The sequence below is a fragment of the Saccopteryx bilineata genome, chromosome 4, assembly GCF_036850765.1.
Source record: "Saccopteryx bilineata isolate mSacBil1 chromosome 4, mSacBil1_pri_phased_curated, whole genome shotgun sequence".
NCBI lineage: Eukaryota > Metazoa > Chordata > Mammalia > Chiroptera > Emballonuridae > Saccopteryx > Saccopteryx bilineata.
This window is the reverse complement of record NC_089493.1, coordinates 8,844,735-8,866,498: the sequence shown is the minus strand read 5'-3', so window position 1 is coordinate 8,866,498 and position 21,764 is coordinate 8,844,735. Positions and strand designations below refer to the sequence as shown.

The window sequence follows — 21,764 nt, the reverse complement described above, 5'->3', positions numbered from 1 at the left end:
TTTACTTTATCTCCTTTTGATCTCGGATTATTTTTTAACAGCATATCTTCAAAATAAAACTTTTAGTGTATAGAGATATTTCTTCACAAGCTTATGAACAGAGTTTTCTGGTTATCCCAAAACTAGCCAGGACCTCTCTTTCTCACATGCCGAGTAACTGCTGTTGTCTGTGCTGTTAACCTAAAAACCAAAAGCTGAGGAAGAGGCAACAAGCGTGTATTTGAGATCCAAAAAGAGTGACTGTTCCGGAAGCACCAACCCAGGGAGAAGCCCAAATAGTGTTCCGATTAGGGGCGTGAAGGCAAAGGGGAAGGGAATAACTACACGAATAGAAGGGAGGAATTTCTGTTGGTGTTGAAAACTCAAGGAACTAATTTTTAGACGTGCAAATAAGCTAAGTTATCTGTTAGCTATACACGGTGATGTGTGTTTTATTTCCACATGTGACGCCTCTAGCAAGCCCTAACTAAAGGTGAATTTTACTCCACATTGTTCTCAGTATTGGGGACATTTCTCTTGTCTTGCAGTTCCTATCTAACTGTGTTGTTGGGGCTTCCCTTGAAGAAATTATGGAAGAGGAGGAAGAGGAAGATGAAAGTAAGTCAGCCATGCTAGCCGCCTCCTCGAACAAGTTGAAGGAAGGCACATTCCAGATCGTGGGCACGCTTTCCTCACCTGAGAAACCTGTGCCCGATTTTGCCCTGGAGACATACTCTGTAAGTCCCTACAATTCTCTATAAATACTGTATTTAAAATGTATTTTGTCCTGCATTACCCCAACACAACCCTGGGTCATGGCAGACACTCTCTGCGAAAGAGAAATCTCCTTGGCTAACAGGTCTCTCAGGAATAACATACCATTATATTGCTAACTTATTGGGAAACACTGCTGCTTCCATATAGCAAATTCTGCACAGTTCTCGTCCTGAGACATTGAAATACCTCCAAGAGGGGTGTTCCTCCCAGGTTAGCTCCTCCCATCACCCTGCCTGATACTCTCTAGACCAGAGGTCCCCGACTATGGCCCGCAGCCCCTGAGGCCATTTATCCGGCCCTGCGGCACTTCTGGAAGGGGCACCTCTTCCATTGGTGGTCAGTGAGAGGAGCATAGTTCCCATTGAAATACTGGTCAGTTTGTTGATTTAAAGTTACTTGTTCTTTATTTTAAATATTGTATTTGTTCCCGTTTTGTTTTTTTACTTTAAAATAAGATATGTGCAGTGTGCATAGGGATTTGTTCATAGTTTTTTTTATAGTCCAACCCTCCAATGGTCTGAGGGACAGTGAACTGGCCCCTGTGTAAAAAGTTTGGGGACCCCTGCTCTAGACCAGGGGTAGTCAACCTTTTTATACCTACTGCCCACTTTTGTATCTCTGTTAGTAGTAAAATTTTCTAACCACCCACCGGTTCCACAGTATTGGTGATTTATAAAGTAGGGAAGTAACTTTACTTTATAAAATTTATAAAGCAGAGTGACAGCAAATTAAAGCATATAATAATAATTACTTACCAAGTACTTTATGTCGGATTTTTGCTAAGTTTGGCAGAATAAATCTTTATAAAACAACGTACTGTAGTTAAATCTATCTTTTTATTTATACTTTGGTTGCTCCTCTACCACCCACCATGGGCTCTTGGCTCCTCCTGCCTTCAAGACCGTCTTGGTCAGGGGGTCCTCAACCCCATCTCTCTTTACCAGCTCTCTAAGGGGCACCTCCTTTCCTTAGTTCAGTTCCCCATCATCTCTCCCCTTTTACACCTGACACTGCGTCAGTGAGTGTGTATGGAGCTCCCTAAGGATCCACAGTGGACAGAGCGCTCACAGCGGACGGGGACTCTGTGCCACAGACTGTTCGTTTCACAGCAGCACAATGGACATGGCGGCAGAGGTGTGCACAGCAGTGTCCAGAGCAGTCTGGAGAGAGCCGGGGCTGAGTTCTCAGTCTTACCTACAGAGCCAGTCCAGGCGAATGGGGCTCCAAACTCAGACCCACACGGATCGAGGCCCCCTAAGCTCCTGTGGTCTGGAGACCCTGGAGCCTCCAGCAGCACAGAGTCCTGCAGATGGGCCTCCTTTGGGAGGTTGGGGTCTACTAGGGAAGCTGGGACTGGTGCTGGGCCTCTAGGGGAACTGGGACCCAGACATCACCCGGGGAGAAGGTCATGTGAAGATGAAGGCAGGGAGCTGGGGATGTGTCACCAAGACAAGGGACACCAAACATTGCCAGTGAAGCCACAGAGCTGGGGGAGGGGCGTGGAGCTGATTGTCCCTCACACCCTCAGGAGCAGCCAGCCCTGCCGGCACCTTGATCTTGGGGTCCAAGGCTCCAGAACTGTGAGACAATACATCTCTGTTGTTCAAGCCACTCAGTTTGCAAGACTTAGTTACAGAAACCCTAGGAAATGAATATAGCTGGACACAGAAAATAATGTAATAACAAGCTAAAGAAATGAGCATTCCACGCTGTTGAACTTGACATGGCTGTCGAACTTGACATGGACGCATTAAACTCCCCAAGGTAGTCCTCTAGGATTAAAAAAAAGCATTCACTTTTCTTTGGTTCTCCTACCAATTGTGGTAAGAGACCAAATTTGATCTGCAAGGTTCTGTTTTAAAGCACCTGGTCAAGGACCTGTGGGGGATAGCTGATCCTCAGGATAAATGCAAAGGCTGGTTTGGAAGTCCATGGTCCTTACGTGGTTATCTTAATACCCACCTGCGACATTGCTCTCCTGGGAAATGTGCTAGCGTCCACGCAGTGAGGAATAACTAGTCAAAACACAATGATCACCACAGTTACTTTTGTCCAAGATAAGAACTTGATATTTTTTTTACCATTAAAAGTTTCTGTATTTTTAAACTATTCCCAACAGTCAACCGTAATAAGAGACCTTACATCTAGAAAGAGAGCAGATTGGTTCCGCCTCAAGGATTCTGAAACAATCCCCATAAATTACTCATCAGCCCATCCAAGTGAGTCAAGATATATAATTGCCCAAGTAATCTTGCACAGAGTTTGAGTGGGTTTTAAATGCCTCCCACAGTTTTTTCCAGTATGTTCTAATTCTTCCCTTCTGAATTGGGATGTAAGCGGCATACCTAAGATCATTATGCAATTTTCTGTTCCCAGCTATTTTCATAAACTTCTTTGTTATTTGAAGATGACACACAGAAGGGAGCCAAAATTTTATTTCAAATAGAAATCCTTCTGCAAATGTTTTCTGTGGGACCCTTCAATGCAGCATATCTAATTTGGAAATTGTCGTTCTGTCTGAGTATTCAGGCTGTTTCGTTACCTCCTTGAACAAATGCCTGTCGATTCTCTCTGCAGGCCCTCTCTCGGGAAGAGCTTCTCATGCGCCTGCTGGAGTGTGACGTTGTTATTTATAACATCACTGAGCACCCACAGCAAGTGGAAGAAGCCACCTGGGCAGTCTCTGGTCAGTGAGGAGGCCTTTTTATCTCTGGGGACACCACTTTTGTGTAATTTACTTTACCTTAGAGTCCTCTAATGAACACTTGGCAAATTAACACCATTAGGGAAAAAAAATAATTTGAGACCTACCTAAAACACAAAATAAAATCAAGCTAATGGATATGCCTATCAACAGTGTTGAAAGGCAAAAAGGGGTATTTGAAAAATTTTGAGAGTTTGAGCGAAACTCAATACAATTTAGGTAGTGTAACACGGGCGGTGGTTAGGAGTACGCATCAGTAAGAGCCAGGGGAAAGGCTCTTCTAGAGAAAAGCTGGAAACAAAGAAATGATTTGATGGGCTGTAACTTAAGCATCTACCTTATCTGGAAGAGCCTACTTGGCTGTTTGTGATTGTTGTCCTTACATTTTGATTTCTTAACCTTGAGGCATTAACTGACTTGGGTCTTGGTTTGCTTCTATAGGCTGTGAAGGTATCAGAACCACCTCAGTCTAATGGGACTTCTTGTTTAATTATTTAAAAAATAATAATTCTACTTAGACTATTTTTTTATCAGTAAAAGAAATGAAGGCTCTGGCCGGTTGGCTTAGCGGTAGAGCTTTGACCCAGCATGTGGAAGTCCCAAGTTTGATTCCCGGTCAGGGCACACAGGAGAGACAACCATCTGCTCCCCACCCACCCTAACCCCACCCCCTTTTTATCTCTCTCTCTCTCTATCTCTATCTCTATCTCTTTCTCTCTCCTTCACTCTCCCGCAGCCATGGCTCACTTGATTTGAGCACATCACTCCCGGGCACTGAAGGTGGCTCCCTCGAGCCTCCATGTCAGGTGCTAAAAATAGTTCGATTGCGATCAGCCCCAGATGGGCAGAGCATCGTCTCCAGACAGGGGTTCCTAAGTGGATCCCACCCAGGGTGCATGTGAGAATCTGTCTCTGTATTTCCCCTACTCTCACTTAAAAAAAAAACAAATGAAACATTAACTTCCAAAATGTGACCTTTCTCCATTCTGCAGGCACTGCTTAAGGAGATGTGGTTGAATCTTATTGGGCAGGCACAAAGACAAATAAGCAAAACATTATATCCTCCAGGCACCTGGAGGCCTGCAAGAGCCCTGAGGCACCCGTGAGAAACTTTAATGCAGGCCCAGAACAGCATGTTCCCAGGAAGGGTATCACAGGACAGACGTGATGTTAAGAGGAGAGAAATGATTTCTAACTGTGAGGAGTGGATTCGAGTCCACAAAAATTCCCTGAGAATAAGAGCCAGAGAGGGCGACGGGGAATACTTGCAGTTTAAGATGCCTTGAAAAATGTGATGAACTCTAAGGACCTCAAGTCCAAGAGGACAAGGTGATGTTGAGCACGTTGATGCTTTGTCATGTATCTCATTAAGCCGGGACCAAAGGAAAAAGTAGACCCGTTCATTTGAACAATTTCTAGACTAGGACAGCCCAGAAGACACAAAGCACCTTACTTTTCAATACTTTCCCCACAGCATTATCTTTGTTTCAGGCAGTTTAGATCACGGGGTCAGCCAACTTCTTCTGCACAGGGCCACACAGTAAATATTTTTGGCTTGTCAAGCCAACTGCTCTGCTGTTACAGCCAAAACATAGCCACAGAAGATATGTAAATAAATGGTCTGGTTCTGATCAAAATTTATTTAAAAAGCAGGCAGTGCTTTTGCCAACCCCTGAAAGGTATCAACAGCAAAGCTGTGTTTTGGCTTAAATTGAAGAAATAGAATAGAAGCCCTGGCCGGGTAGGTCAGTTGGTTACAATATCATCCCAATACACCAAGGTTGCAAGTTCATTCCCCGTTAGAGCATATACAAGAATCAATCAAAGAATTCATGACTAAGTGAAACGACTAATTGATGTTTCTCTCTTTCTTTTTCTCTCCCTTCCTGTCTCTCTAAAAAAAAATCAATAAATAAATTTAAAAAAACAAATAAAATAAATGGAATAGAGCCTCAGGAATGACTGTACCCATTCTGGGAAATCATGATGGAAAAGTACTCTCTGTGGGTGTATAGGACTCCTGAGGAGCTTAGAATGATTGATTTCTCATTGATAACTGTGGATCTAAATTCCATTCAATAAGATGCAAATCAAAAACACGAACATTGTGTCATCTCTTGGATGCCTGCTTTGTGCATTTTGTCCCTTTGCAAATATTTACAAATGACGGATAATTGCACCTTCTGAAATAATTGCACCACCTGAAATAATAATCAGCGCTAACGTTTACTGAGTTCTTACTTTGTGGCAGGCTTTGGAAATTGATTTTTCTATATAATGTATATGTGCAATTTTCTTCACATTTTTAATATCTTTTTTTCTGAAATAAAACCTGGACGTGTTTTGAAAATTGAAAAGCACAGTAGGGCTTAGAATAAAAAGCAACAGCTCCCTGCATTTTCTTCCCACTCCATTTCTACTCCCCAAAAGGAACCTGCTTTAACACTCTTTCCTTTTAATACATAGAAACACCTGCACCGGCGCCCTTTGATTATGAATTTTAGCCATTAACCACTGACTTCCACTATGATGGATAGCGGACCCTCACACCCTCATAAGACACCCCCACACACACACACCCAGTGTCCCTCAAAGGGAATGTAATTGGTTCTCAGACTTGGAAAGGAAGCTGCATTTCCTTTCTGGAGCTTTGAAATGTAGAGTATGTTTAACTGATTCTTATTCTAACACAGAACTTTATATAATTAAGAAAATGTTAACCTCTCTATTGGGTGGAAAGGTTTTTATTGTATCACCTCATTTTTGAGATCAAGAGTTGACTGTGTCTGCAAGAAAGTATAGTCAGAGGCCCTTGGTCTGTCATCCGGGTCACCTGGGGGGGCATAGGGTTGGTGGGGCTATGGAGAAGGAGGGGGACACTTGGTCACTTTGCCTGAGGACATTGTTAGATTTGGGGGTTTGGTTTTATTTGGGCTTTGCAATGGATATGTATTACTTCTTAATAATGTGTTATTAAATTATCTTAACACATTTTAATATAAAAGAATTCTCCTACCTCGCCTTTCAGGTACGAGCAAAAGAAGGTAAAATGACATAGGAGAAAGGAAGAAAGTTATTAGAAATGACAGGAAACATTTGTGCACGTGGATAAAATGCACTTGTTCACAAGTGAGCAAGCAGGTCATTTTGACCCATTAAAATGATAAATAAAGACGGTAACCCAGTTAGAGGACCTCTAAGTGTGCCAACACTCACAAAATAGGCCAATCTGAAACAACGTAGGGCAGAAAGCAGAATTAAATGAAAGAGGCAATCTTTGTTACTAGAACAAAGATAGAAACTAAACTTAGCATTTGAGTTGGGATTGATGTGTGGACATAGTGCTCTTAGCCTGAACTCAATGATACTCTCTCACGGTCAGTCAGGACCCAGTCAGATAGTAGAAGCCGGCATTTCATTATTTTACTGGTTGTTTAAGGAATCAGCTCCTGAGACTAAAACTGAACCATGACTGTGTCATTTAGATCCTCTGACAATTTCATCAGACCTCACTTTAGAGTTTTTTCCTCTGGAATTTTACATGCCACAAAAAATATTTTAATGGAATCACGTGCCCAAAGTATTCAAGTAGAGTAGATGCTTAGATGTGTGGCAAGCCCTCCTAGAAAAAGAAAAGCCTTTGGAAATCAAATACTCACCCTTCCATTCACCACTGTTTTAAATTCCGATGCCTACACCTGTTCCCAACCGAGCATTCCCACCTCACCAAGGCCCACAAGCACTGCCCACAGCCTCCGGGCAGAGGCCACTCTCCCCCACCCAGGGAAGTGGGAAGGGTGGGCACATTCCCAATTACTTCCTTCCACAAGGGCTTGGGCTACATGGGGCTGCTTTATGTGAGTTCCTAAGAGGGCCCTCCCTTCTGCGCAGGCGCACCCGCAGCCCCCAGCCCCAACCTTGCTGGGGCCTCCTGCTCCACTCCCCCGGCAGCTAGCTGCTCCTGCATAGTGGGAGGAGCACAGGCCTTGCAGCCGCTTCCCTCCAGGACCCTAGGCAAACTGTACCTCCGTTCCCTCACCTGTAAAACAGAGATCAGAGTGGTACCCATCTCATAACGGTCCGACTTCAATGATGCCCATGAATCGCGCCCATCCACGTCCACTATGATTATTGCCACCCCTGGCCCTCCAAGCAGGTGACAACACGCAGCCGCAGGCCTGAGGTGGGAAGGGAGTTCGAGTTCTCAGCCGGGCTCAAAAGTCAGGCGGCTGCAGGAAGAATGCCGACAACAGAGATGGGGGTGGGCAGTGAAGCGCGAGAGGGGACGCCACCCTGGTGTTAAGTCGCTCCTGGGAAAAGGAGTAACCTCAAGTAACGCTCACGGTCCACGTGGTTTCGAAAATAGGTCCCGCATGGATCCAAGTAACCTCTTGCTTTTTTGGCCCTACAGCCCTGAATGAAGAAGTCAGCCACTTTGAGAGACGAAAGGTGTTTATTTTAGTTTCCACGGTGATGACCTGGGCACGATCCAAACCCCTGGACCCTGTAAGTAGTGCAGCGCCACTAGCTTGTCCCTTGGGCAACGTTTCATCCTTAACACCATGTAATCTGTATGCGGAGAGAACCTTCTGCGGCGAATCCTGGATCTATTCTTACTCTTCTGAACCCAATCTCAAAACAGGCACCGGACAAAATGCACTGAGTCCGAGCTCACTCAGCCTAAGGGGGCCCACCGCTGCAGGTGCCGCCTGTGAAACTATACCAATGCTTGCTTGTCACTTCGGCTTTTTCCATGTGTTGTAAGAGCGCTCTTTTTAGACTTACTCAGACCTATAGTTTGGCCCTCTATCGTCTTGTGCATACACTAAAAGGAAATAGAAGCAGAAGACAGTGGTCATGGCAGCCCCAAAACTCACTCAGAGTCTAACCTCTCTGAATCACACCTGCATTCTGTCTCCCCACAACTCAGCATCGAACCTTTCCTTGTGGGTACCTCCCTTTCCCATAAAGCACATGGCTCTTACTTCGCAAGAAAATGTGGACGTAGGGTCATTCTCCGAGCGCGGCTCGTTTTCCTCGGCTGACCTCAGACTTAGGTTTGCCGCTCGGCACCTCTGTGCCGGTGAACTGCCTTTGACTTCAGGGCTGAATCGCAGCATAATCTTTTCAAAGACGCTTACGGGGCCATTGGGTCAACACGTGTAGTACCGAAGTGAACTGGGAGGGATGGGATGACAAGACGGACAGTCGCTCTCAAGGTCCCCCAGGCGCCAGCAGGGACAGGGTCAGCGCTTCCTCACTGGCTGTAGTTGTCATCGGTCATTAATCACGAGACACATTTAATTTCAGAGATGTTAAAATGGGAGACATGTACATGTCAGAATCAATGGGATACATTACTTATAACAAGGAAATACTTAGGCGTTTGTCACACTGCTTCTGTCAGATGACATTTGTTTAATCCTCTCCCGCTTGGTGTACCAGGAAATCCTCGCCGGCAGGGGCCCGGCTTCATGCTCTTTTCTTGTAAAGTCCCCACATCTAGGTCACTTGGTTGCGTTATCTCCAGGGACCGGCAAGTCGTTTAATTCCTGTTATGAGTCTAAGGGAAGGAGCCCGAGTATCTAGTAGGGTGTTTGCTGCAAACAATCAGTGGTCACCCGACTGGCCTTACTGGTTGTCCCCAGTTATAAACCAGCTCACGCTGACGTTAGCAAAGTGGGAACTGAATGACTCACATAGCTGGTATGTCCAATAACGGACCTCAGGCACAGCTGGGTCTGGAGGCTTTAACAATGTCCGCAGAGCTCTCCTAGTCTCTCTCTCCCATTGCTTCCTTTCTCCTCTGAGTGGGCTCCATTCTCAGCTAAGCTCTCCCTCCTTCTGGCCCTGAGCAGCTGCCAGGCTTATGTCCCTAGAGCCTCAATTCTCTTTTCCACATTGGCAATGTCCCATCCCAGGACTGCAGGTGCTGTTTGACCGGGTCTTAGGTCAGGGGCCTAACTTTGAACCAGTCACTGTGGCCAGGGAAACGTGGAGCTCTGATTGGCCAGACCTGGGCTCATATTCCCACATGCAGAAGAAGGGTGATCAGCCCCCTAAAAGAGACAGGCTGAAGGGGGAGAAGGAGGTTCCCTCCTTGGATGGGGGGACATGACACCTGTCTTAGTTCTGATGTCCTGACATGTCCCCGTCCTCTCACTGCGGTTTTCATTTGCATTTCCCTAATGGCTCATAATGATTTTAAGTCAGGCTTATTAAGGTGTAATCTACATACAGTGAATTTAGCCCTTCTTACTGTATGGTTCTGTGAGTTTTGACACATGCATACAGCTGTGTAGCCACACAATCAAACACAGAGCATTCTCATCACCCATTACGTTTCTCTCCCTCGCACCACACACAAGAGATCAGCTCCCGATGGATCACAGAGTTAACAGTAAAAAAGCAAAACTTTAATTTTTAAGAAAAATTATAAAACTTATAGGGAAGGATTTCTGTCACATGGCCCAATAATGCTAAATATTCTTTTAAAAGACTGATTAATTCAACTGGAACAAAATTAATGAAGTGTTTATGGGTGAGATAATTCTATATTTGAGATTTACTTTTAAAAAAATCCAAGATTGGGGTACCTAGCCAGTTAGCTCAGTCAGAGCAGTGGTTCCCAACCCCCGGGCCACGGACCGGTAGCGGTCCGTGGGCCATTTGGTACCGGTCCGCAGAGAAAGAATAAATAACTTACATTATTTTTGTTTTATTTATATTTAAGTCTGAACAATGTTTTATTTTTAAAAAATGACCAGATTCCCTCTGTTACATCCGTCTAAGACTCACTCTTGACGCTTGTCTCGGTCACGTGATACATTTATTCATCCCACCCTAAAGGTCGGTCCGTGAAAATATTTTCTGACATTAAACCGGTCCGTGGCCCAAAAAAGGTTGGGGACCACTGAGTTAGAAAGTCCTTTCAAAACACTAAGGTTGCAGGTTCAATCCCCGGTCAGAGCACATATGGGGAGTGACCAATGAACACACAACTAAGTGGAACAATAAATGAACATTCCTTCTCTCTCTTTCACTTTCTATCTCTCTCTCTCTTTCTCTTTCTATTCCTCTCTCTCTTGCTCTTTCTATCTCTCTCTCCCTTCCTTTCTCTGTGTCTCTAAAATCAATCAACAAAAAAATTAAAAGTAAAATAAAATCCAAGAGGGGAAGTAACCCAAGGGAACGAGTGAGTAGAGAGAGCACAGGGGACACAAGACTCGCTTTGCAGAAACCTGCATCGCGTCACGTGGAAACTTCTCATAATCCAGACGGAAGGACATTCTATTAAGTAACTGGCCGATGTTCTTTAAAACTGGCAATAAAAGACAAGGAAAACTGAAACACAGGTCCAGATAAAGAAGACCAGAGAGACATGGAGAGACATGCTCTCGGGCTGGCCCTGCGCGGGAGGCAAACATGCTAGAAGGACACTATTGGGAAATTGACAGGATTGGAACACGGACTGTCCTTGATTGGATAAAACCATGGCGTATGGTTAACTTTCCTGAATTTCATAACGGGACTCCAGTTCTGTAGGGAGAAGGTCCTTAGGAAACACACCCTGAAAACTCAGGAGAAAAGGGGCATGACACCAGCAGCCTACTCTCAGATGGTTCAGAAAATATAATATGTGTATACTGCTGGGGAAATCTAATTAAAAACAGAACCTTCATCCAGTCCAGAAAAATCTTTCCACGGGGAAGTGGAGAAAGAGAACAGCTTTATCACAGAATAAGCTTTAGACCAGAAGGTCACGCATATCACGAGTGATGCACTGAGAGACTCGAAGGGTGGAAGGAAATCCCATCCTATTGCATAGCCAAGCAGATGCAACCCATTACATGCATTTTCCTGATAAACAATAACTAGTTCTCAGTAAGAGGACTTCACAAAACCGTTGGTTCACACATTCAGTCGTTTGGTCTAGAATTCTTCACCGAGTAATTCGAGTGACCCTCTGGATGAGCGGACTGGCTTTATCCAGAGGAAAAACTGAGGGTGTGACAATGCTCAGTGGAGGGGTGCTAGGCAGCCTGTCACAGGAAACAGGAAGGTCATTTAGGCAGGCTGGCCACCACGTCCTATTGGCCGGTCTGGGCAGATGTCAGGATGCAATGCAAAGGCAGAGAGGATGACACTTGTTTCCAGACCCTGTGCAAGTAGGATTGCCAAATTTAGCAAGTAAAGACACGGGATACCCAGTTAACTTTGAATTTCAGATAAGCAGCAAATTATTTTTAGCATAAGTAGATCCCATGCAATATTTAAGACTGACTTATACCAAAAATGTGTGTGTTTATCTGAAATTTAAATTTAGCCGGGTGTCCTATATTTTATCTGGCAAACCTACATGTGAGCCACTGGGCATATATTTTTTATTTCTATTTTTTGTGACAGAGACGGAGAGAGGGACAGACAGACAGGAAGGGAGAGAGATGAGAAGCATCAATTCTTTGTTGCGGCACCTTAGTTGTTAAATGATGGCTTTCTCTTATGTGCCTTGACCGGGGGGAAGAAGTGGGGGCTACAGCAGAGCGACTGACCCCTTGCTCAAGCCAGCAACCTAGGGCTCAAGCTGGTGATCCTTGCTCAAACTAGATGAGTCCACGCACAGGCCAGCGACCTCAAGGTTTTGAACCTGGGTCCTCCGCATCTCAGTCCGATGCTCTATCCACTGTGCCACCGCCTGGTCAGACCCCCTGGGCATATTTAAGAAGTCATCCATTTAGCTAGCACGTTTTCACTGAATGTGTACTAAGGCCCCGGAATTGAGGTTGGTTAACTTGATCTCCCCCAAAAAACGAATTCCCCTGAGCCGTTCTCCCAGTGACATCTCCATCATTTTAGCTGCTCATCCTCACTCCCTTCCATCCACCAGCCAGTCAGTTCTGCTCATTCATCATCTCAACTCTGTCATTCATCCATCTTGTTCTCTTTGTATCCATGGACCACTAACATGGCCGCCTAACTGGTACCTGCCATCGCCTCCTCCGGGTCGGTCTCCAAGGCACAGCCTTGGTCTCACAGGAACTGAGACCCTGTTGGAGTCCTGATGAAAACCCTTCAATGCCTTCTAACGCCCTTAGAAGAAATCTAACATCCCCCTCGTAGTCCACAAGGCCTGATGACCTGGCTATGACCCACCTCATCCCCGATCAGTCCCCAGCTGGGCTCCAGTCATTTGGGTCCCCTCTTCCCATTTGTCAAACCTGCCCACGACTGTGCTACCGCAGGGACCGGCTTCTTCTCCCTCTCTGGTTAATTTCCCGGAAGCCTTGTGCGCTCTGGACTGGCTACTGAACTGAGACCGACGTCATGTGACTGAAAGGCTCCTCACTGGACGCTACGTTTTAAAACCCTCCTCCGAGCAGGACCTCTGAATGTGGATGGATTTGGGAGAACCCGCTCTGTGTCACGGAACTCGTTTCTCCCTTTGGTTCTCCGGTAACTTTTCATTTCGTGGTTTCAGAGGTGTCCCTCCATGGGACAGTATGGGAGGGCGGGTCAAGGAGAGACGGAGTGTGACTGACAGCTCAGGGGACTGTCGGGAAATATTTATCATTCCTGTTCTCAGGGAAAACGGATATTTTATCTTATCTGATGAAACCAATTTTTAGAGTCTGAGACAGAAAGTTGTACATGGTATGTTCTTATTCACATGGGGTTGATTGGAGGGCAAGGGGCAGTGTAGAAAAGAAAAAAAGTCACAATTTAGATTGAAAACAAAATACAGCCTGACCAGGCGGTGGCGCAGTGGGTAGAGCGTCGGACTGGGATGCAGAGGACCCAGGTTCGAGACCCCGAGGTCGCCAGCTTGAGTGCGGGCTCATCTGCCTTGAGGAAAAGCTCACCAGCTTGAACCCAAGGTCGCTGGCTCCAGCAAGGGGTTACTCGGTTTGCTGAAGGCCTGTGGTCAAGGCACATATGAGAAAGCAGTCAATGAACAACTAACTAATGATTGATGCCTCTCATCTCTCTCTGTTCCTGTCTATCCCTCTCTCTGACTCACTCTCTGTCTCTGTAAAAAATTAAATAAATAAATAAATAAATAATAATAAAAAAGAAAACAAAATACATACATTACAAGCACTGTTAAGGAATGGGTTATTTAATGACTTCTTGGAGTCACTGTGCCAACCTGGCACCATCGCTACAAATAAAGGCATTTCCATTTTTAATTTTCTTTAGATTAAGATTAAATGATGAAATTTGGCTAGTTAAAACATTTTCAAGAAAACTAAATCACTATCAAATAAGCAGTCGTTTTTAGAACACTTTATCTGAGCTTAAAGTAACACAGTCAAGCTGACATCTCTGGGTTTAGTTTTCCAAAGCTCTAACGCACCGAGTCTGGACTTTTTCCTTTCATAGGAAGACTCTGAGGTCCCATTTACTGAAGAGGATTATCGAAGAAGAAAGCACCATCCCAATTTTCTGGACCACATAAATGCTGAAAAATTGGTTCTCAAATTTGGAAAAAATGTAAGTCTGGAGTAGAAGAGCATTGTGGGTAAGAAAAAGTCCTTTTTGCCGCAGCGTACAATGGGCACGGCCAGGACCTTTCGGCATGCTTTCCATGAGTCCTCTCAATGCATCACACATCTCTGTGTTTGGTGTTTTCATCCTGACACTCACAGATTTCTGAGCCTCAGGCTCTCCCCAAGATGCAGTGTCCTCAGGGCCTGGCCCAGGTTCTGGTCCAGCCCACTAAGCTGAAAGCCTTGTATAGGGTCCCCACAGAGGTGGATTAAAGTCAGTTGAGGCCCCAAGTACAGAAGAAAATATTGGGCCCCTTAAAAAGAAAAAGAGAGAGGGGAAATAAAAATACATGTTAACCATATTTTTAAATCAATAAAAAATATTATGTACCATTAATGTTAAAATTGCACATACGAAACCAAATGTGGTGTCATTAGAAAAAAGTGTAAAGTTGGGGTTTTGCGGGGCCCTTCAGAAGTCGGGCCCAGGGCGCGCGCCCAGTGCACCCGCCATTAAATCCACCTCTGGGTCCCCAGCAGAACTCAAGCTCTTACCTAATGAGGAGTCTGTAGGTCTGAAGCGTTGTTCAGCCCAGAAGAGGCAAATAACTCAGAATTGGAATGTGGAGGGCACATTTTCCCTTTTTCCAGAATCAATCTCCTTTGGTTTCACAACTCTGAAAAGTGCATATTAACCTCTAAATCTTACAAACGAAGAGACAGGTTTTCAGAGGTTGAGTAACTTGGTCAAGGTCACGTAGGTAGGATTTACTAGGCGCCATGCTGAGCACTTCCTGGGCCTGTCTGCTCTGCCCCTTAAAACAGTACAGACGTTCTCATTATCCCCATTTCACAGGTGTGGACACTGTGGGTGAGAGATGTGAAGTGGTGGAGCTGTCATTCCAATCGAGCTCCATCGGCCTGCGGTTTTATTTTGTTTTGTTTCTGACTCTAAAACTCCATCATTGAATAGAGTTATCTTGATACATCGAGGTCACCGATTTTTAAGACATACCTATAGTTGAGAAGTTCATGTAAACAATAATAGTAGCTTATTAGCCTTCTGTTGCAGCAAAATGTACCATGTATATATATGAAATTATTTTATTTCTCTTATATTTTATCAACACAGATAACAGGAATGTCCTGGTGAAGCAGTAACACAGCTAAAAGGAAGGGCTTGTAAATCTTAGGCACTGTGCTAACTGGTTTACTTATGGTACCTCGTGTAATCCTCGCGTGTCTCTTATCCAATCCTGAAAATTCTCTGAACTAGGTGCTATTATCATCATCCTCAGTGAGTTTTTGTAAAACTTACATGGAACTCCCAGACCTCTGAGAGGTTCCATCCACTACATTTCCCCATTAGCTGAAGACCTGCGGAAGTGGTATGGAATACTAGTTCTAAGGTGACACCTAGTGGTCTCAGAGGATATTACATTAGGAACTTGGTCCCCCGAGTTCAAGTTCTGTCCTTTTTTTTTTTTTTTTTCTTTTACTTTGGCAATACAAACACTATGGGTATAAAATGCTTGAAGGAAACCACATAGGATTAGAATTAGAATTTATAACCACTTTCCTACTTATTAATTTATAACCTTAGACAAGTGATTAAACTTTTGGAGTTAAAATAAATAAATAAAGGGGCAAGACTAGACAGTTTAAATTTCTTCCAGTTTTGAATCTTATAACTGCATTATTTTATTAAACATTAGCCATTCCCCCAAATACAAAATCCACAATTTCTTGATCATTTATGCAGTTCAGTAATTGAGAACACATCCTTACACACACACACACACACACACACACACACTCACAAATAATTGATGTGAATGATAGTCTAAAATGGAGAAATGGCTTTATCTTAGTATATTTTTTGTTAAAAAAAACATTAAATTTGTCCTATACTCTAAATAATAGAATAAAAACTTTATTTTTTAAAAAATTATTATTTTTATCCCCAGCTTTTATCACTCTTTTCTCAACAGTTAATAAGATAAGTAAGGTTGACCTGGCCAACTTGGTCATCGCAATGACCCTAATTTTCATCAGATAGACAGAACCTTGGAATTAGTCACGTAACCCATTCCTTTCACACGTAGCTGTGTGGACCCTACTATGCCCCAGGCACTGTGGCTAAGGACTCACAGGCACTGTCCTATAACATGGTGAAATGCTTGACCTCTCTGACTCCATCTGGTTCAAGACTACTTGTTCCCATGGCCTTCAGACCAGTAGCTTCTGCTTGATCTTGCATAGAGATTTGTCAGTCTTTAGAGGAATTCTGCTTGGGGTTTGAGGAGATCAGAGAAGCAGGCATTGTGTTAAAGATTTGCTGGAACCTCACGACCAGACTCACAGCAACTAGTACAATCGTCCTCAGACCCCTGCTGGCACCCAGATGTCTTCAGTGGTCACTCACCAGTTGTCCCTGGCATTTCCCCTTCTTTTGATATAAATAAAGCCTGAATTCTGTGGTTCCCTAAGATGCATTTGAGGTACCTTTAGGGCTCCCATCTTCTCGGTTGGAGCCTTCTCAATCAATAAACCTTCCGCTACTCTAAACTCAGCCATTCTGTTTCGGCCTTTTAAAGTGTCAGGCACACGGACTTCGGACAGGTAACAGTAGGTGTCAACATCAGAATGTCCAAATCTATAGAGAACTTTTATAAGAATTTATCTGAGGCAAACTAACAGCAGTTGCCAGGAAGCAAAATCTTAAATGCTTCCAAGAATGACAGTTTGCAGTTTCTTTTATGTCTTTGAAATTACAGAGGGAGGATTACATGAAGGTGGGAGAAAGCGAGGTGGGGACTGAATGACAGCAGAGTTAATGAGATTATGTACTCTCCGGAGGGTCGTTATGCTTACTTCAAAGGTGTATTAACCTAGATGAACAAAAAGAATGGACAGGGCCTGCTTAAGGCAAAGACAAAGCTTTTACTAAAAAAAGTTATATTCCCAGGGCGTGACTACCCACCATGAACTAACTGCTCATTTAGGCATTTATGATCAAATCACCCTGTGGGGTTACTTTCTGTAGCACCCCCTTTATGTCCATATAGAAAAAATTTTTGATTTTTTTTTTAACCCACCATATTACTTGAAGCAGAAGAGAGGAATTCTATTTTCCTGATAAAGGCTCTGGATCCAATTACAAAGTGTATAGGGGGCAGGTTTTCCCACACTACCAAGCAATTGTCATATACCATCTGGGTGTCCTACAATTCAACTCAATCCTGACACAATCCACCCGGAGATAGAACCACAGATGACAGGCTGAGTTCTGCAAGACTGCTCCCAACCTTTCAGACACCAGTGACAAGCCCAGATTGTCACCTGTGCTTCTGACCAACCCTAATAGATTAGAGGTTCCGATGTCCACCCCACTCCCCAATTTTGACTTTGATTAATTGGCTAGAGTGGCTCACAGAACTCAAAGGAACATTGACTTGTTAGATCACTGGTTTATGATAAAAGGATATAATTCAGGAAGAGCCAGATGGAAAGAAGAAAGGCACAGGGCAAGGGACGGGGACAGGGTGGCAGAGCTTTTGTGACCTCTCCAGGAATGCCACTCTCCCCAAGTTTCCACGTGTTCACCAACCTCAAGCCCAAAGGCTTTCAAATCCTTTGGGGGATTTTCCTTTAAAAAAAATTTTTTTTTAATTGATTTGAGAGAGAGGAAGGAAGACAGAGAGAGAGAGAGAGATCGATTTGTGTTCCACTTATTTATGCATTCATTAGTTGACTCTCATATGTGCCCTGACCAGAAATCAAATCCTCAACCTTCGTGTTTTGGGGTGCTCCAACCAATTGAGTTGCCCAGCCAGCCGGGGCGGGAACTCTGTTGTCCCTTTACCCAGTACATTTAGGGAACGCCAGGGAGCTAGGTTACCTGGCACCTTGCCCTTGCCCATCTTGTCCACTGGTCCGGGCAGAGAGGAGCGTGGACCAGCGACAATGCCACAGACCCTCCTCAGAAACCTCGCTCAGGGACCCCAGTTCTCTCACAGCCGGGGGTCCCCGCCTCTACTTGGGTTCCGGCCTCAGCTCATTACTCTCCCCTTCAGCCTCACAACCTCTAACCTTCCAGAATCGAATCCTAGTGCAGACGTGGGGAATGTCTTGATGGATAATTCTACTTCTGGGGCTCACGATGGTGTTTTAATTGGGTCGTGGATTAGCAAGAAGGGTCCGGGTCACACACATGTACACTTACAAGTTACTCTCGCTTAGGTAAGCATACATTTCCAGTTTAATTAACCGGGGAGAGAAAAGTCCGATCTGCAGTGGGGTGGCCTGCGGCGCCCTGTGGGTCAAATACTTGATGGAACCTGAGCAGATGTCTGGGGCCCCTGCACCGCTTACACTTGGAACTCACATCGGATCCAGAAAGCACTGCACCAGCAGCTCCGCAAGTCTCTCTGGATTTTTAAATTAAATATCATGAAAGGCATGTGGTTATTGGATTATTAGCAATGAGGGCATCAAAATAAGAATCGGTGCCCAGGTATTCTTAATATTATCTCTGCCTTAAGCTTTTCAACGCGCCAAAAAAAAAAAAAAAAGCCCATTTCCCCACAGTTTGCCATCTACCATGATGATTTTTTTTAAATGGTTAAGTAAATACTGAGGCAAAATCTCCCAGGCCTAAATTGCTCCTTCTGGAAGGAATAGACATTCCGTGGCAATTAAAATCCTTGTGTTAAGGTTTATTATTAAACACCTTGGCTTTATATAATATATGTCCACCTTCCCTACTAGGTAGTTAAAGATCTTTGTGGAAGGAATAATTTTTATATCTCCCTTTTCCCAAAGTCCTCAACACAGTACTTAGAGGTATTGTCTTCACAAATAATAAACTCTGGCTTTCATTTAATTAAGAGTGACACTTAAATTCTAATTGCGGCCAGATGCATTTCTGAATAGTGGGGGGTAGTGTCTATTGTCCACTTCAGATGGTACTATTTCTATCTTAAACAATATCTTGGTCGCCTGAAAGAGGTCATGGGACTTCCTAAAGTACTCATTTTTAACCACAAAAATAATCCAGTTATGGTTATGATTACTAATATTACATTTAGCTTTTTTCCTGTATTTTACCTAATAGATGAAAAAATTCGCGACTTACGTCGTTGCTGCTGGACTTCAGTATGGGGTGGAAGAAGGAATCTTACATTGCTTTTTTAAGGTATGACTTTTCAATGACTGAATTTTTTTTTTTTTTTTTTTTTTTAAGACCGAGAGACAGGAAGGGAGAGAGATGAGAAATATCAACTCATAGTTGAGTCACTTTAGTTGTTCCTTGGTTACTTCTCAAACATGCCTTTACTGGAGAGCTCAAGCTGAACTAGTGACCCCATGCCTAAGTCAGGGATCTTGGGCTCAAGCCAGCGACCTTGAGCTCAGGCCAGCAACCTTGGGCTCAAGCCAGTGACCTTGGGCTTCAAGCCAGCAGCTTTAGGGCTCAATACAGTGACCTTGGGCTTTGAGCCAGCGATGTTTGGGCTTAAACCAGCGATCATATCAATGATCCCACATTCAAACTGATGACCCTGTGCTCAAGCAGGTGAGCCCGTGCTCAAGCCAGATGAACCCACCAGCGCTAAAGCCAGTGACCTCAGGATTTCGAACCTGGGACCTCAGCATCCCAAGTCAATGCTCTATCCACGGCATCATCACCGGTCAGGCTGTGAAGAATTTTTTTTTTAATGTTTTACAGTAAGGTTATACAATTTGAAGATATTTTTGATTGCTTCTAGCTGTGGCTATGCCGGTGAAATAGCAGAGAGTTCAGGGAAATACGGGTGTAGACGTAGCCACCTGTTTTTCCCAGTATCAACACTTTGTAGTCACCGCTCTCAGGATAATAAAGAAAAAGATAGATTAGAGCTCCTCTCATTCACAAGACAGTTATCGGTCGAGCGCCCCCCACATGCCGGAAACACATACTGGGTACCGGGAATCCGACGGCACGACCAAGTCCCTGCACCTGTGCAGCTACCTTCTGGAGGGGCAGGGAAGAGGAGCGATAGGTCATAAACAAGTTAGCCAGTGAACGCAGGGAATTTCAGATGTTGAGAAGTAAGTGGAAAGGGAGAGAGCAGAGAACGGTGAGAAGAGGGGGCCAGGGTAGGGACGGCGGTTGAGAAAGGGCTCTCCAGTGACGTGACATTTGAGCAGAAGGGGAAGGCAGGGAGGCAGCAAACTCACTTGCTCTCTGCAGAGAGACCCTTCCAGGTGGTGGGGGCGGGAAGAGCGAAGCACTGAGGCAGGACTGTGCTGGCTTTGTGAAGGAACAGCGAAAACACCCATGCGCCCAAGAACAGGAGGACGGTCGGCAATGATGTCAAAGAGGTGACGGAGGCATCGGACAGAGCCCAGCTCTGTGGGCAATGGCGAGGACTGTGGCTTTTAACTGTGTGGGTTGGGAAGCCTTTAGACCAGTCTGAGCACAGCCGTGGCATCGTCTGTCTCCGGTTTTAAAAGGGTGCCTGCTCCTCTGCTGTGCTGAGCATGTGCTGCAGCGGGGCACCAGCAGAGCAGGGAGACTAGGGAGGCGTGTAGAGCCCCAGCCCTGCATGGAGATGGTGGAGAGACGGAAGATCATTCTGACTTTGGGTGTATATGGAAGGTAGGGTCAATGGGATTGGTTCAGAGCTTGGATGTAAGGGTGACAGGAAATAAAAGATGACTTGAAGGATTTTGGTCTAAGTCACTGGAACTGCCATTCCCAGGGACAGGGAGAGCGGGGGACGGAACAGGATGGGGGGGGGGGCGTGCCACAGGAAGTTCAGGAGCTCAGTGTTAGTTAGATATGTTAACTTTGAGATGACGGACATCCAAGAACCGGTACTGAGTAGGGAGTTGGGCATATGAGTTTGGAGATCAGGGTGGTCAGGACTAGAGATAGAACCTTGGGAGCTGCCAGCATATGGATGGCATTTAAAGCCATGGGACTCAATGACGTCACCTGGAGAATAAGAGTGGAGAGGAGAGGAGATCTGAGGACCCAAGCCAGGAACACTCCACTACTTGCAGATTACACAGAGCTGGGAGAGAATCAGGAGAGGAATCTGAGAAGGGGTGCCCAGTGAGGGAAGGGGGAGACCAGAGCAGAGTGTCAAGCCAAGAGAAAAAAAGTGTTCCTTTAAAAAAATTTTTTTAATTGATTGATTTGAGAAAGAGGAACATTGATTTGTTGTTCCACTGTTTATGCATTCATTGGTTGATTCTGGTTTGTGCCCTGAGTGGGGATCGGACCCACAACCTTGGTGTGTTGGGATGACGCTATAACCAACTAAGCTACCCATCCGGGGCCAACAAAAAGTGTTTGTAAATAGAAAGAATGACCAACTGTGTGAAATACCAGCAACCTCCTCAGCGCCTCAATTTAGATGTTTCACAAATCCAAACAAACTATACCTGTAGTCGCCCCAAACTGCTGCTCCTCCAGGCCCCATCTCAGAAAACTGGACCACCTTCCACCCAGATGCACCAGCTAGAACCCAATCCCTCTCTCCTTTTCACCCATCACAACATCTCCAGCACTGTGGAGCCACCTCCTTTCCAACCTCCCCCCCCCCCACGCCCCACCCACAGGGTAGGGTAAGCCGGCTCTTGTCCGCACAGCTGTCCTGGTCTCCACCGCCCTGTTGAGAGTCTCGCTTCCCCTCATCCCTTCACAAGGCAACAGAAACAAATCTAATGAGGCCACTTCACTGCCCAACCCTTCAGTGGTTTCCCGAAGTCCAAAAGACCTTACAACATCCCGCGGTCTGCTGTGGCCCTCGGCTCCTCCTCTTCCGCCG

At 45.0% G+C, this 21,764-nt stretch overlaps 1 protein-coding gene across 1 annotated transcript in view; it reads left to right on the top strand.

Annotated features, from left to right (window-relative positions):
• Positions 1-21,764, top strand: part of AK7 (adenylate kinase 7) — a 54,456-nt gene that overhangs the window by 2,035 nt on the left and 30,657 nt on the right. Inside the window, exons 2-6 of the mRNA XM_066276615.1 lie at positions 528-716; positions 3,334-3,442; positions 7,872-7,966; positions 13,841-13,951; positions 19,064-19,144. Coding sequence (XP_066132712.1) covers positions 528-716; positions 3,334-3,442; positions 7,872-7,966; positions 13,841-13,951; positions 19,064-19,144 — 585 coding nt within the window. The remainder of the gene's footprint in view (positions 1-527; positions 717-3,333; positions 3,443-7,871; positions 7,967-13,840; positions 13,952-19,063; positions 19,145-21,764) is intronic.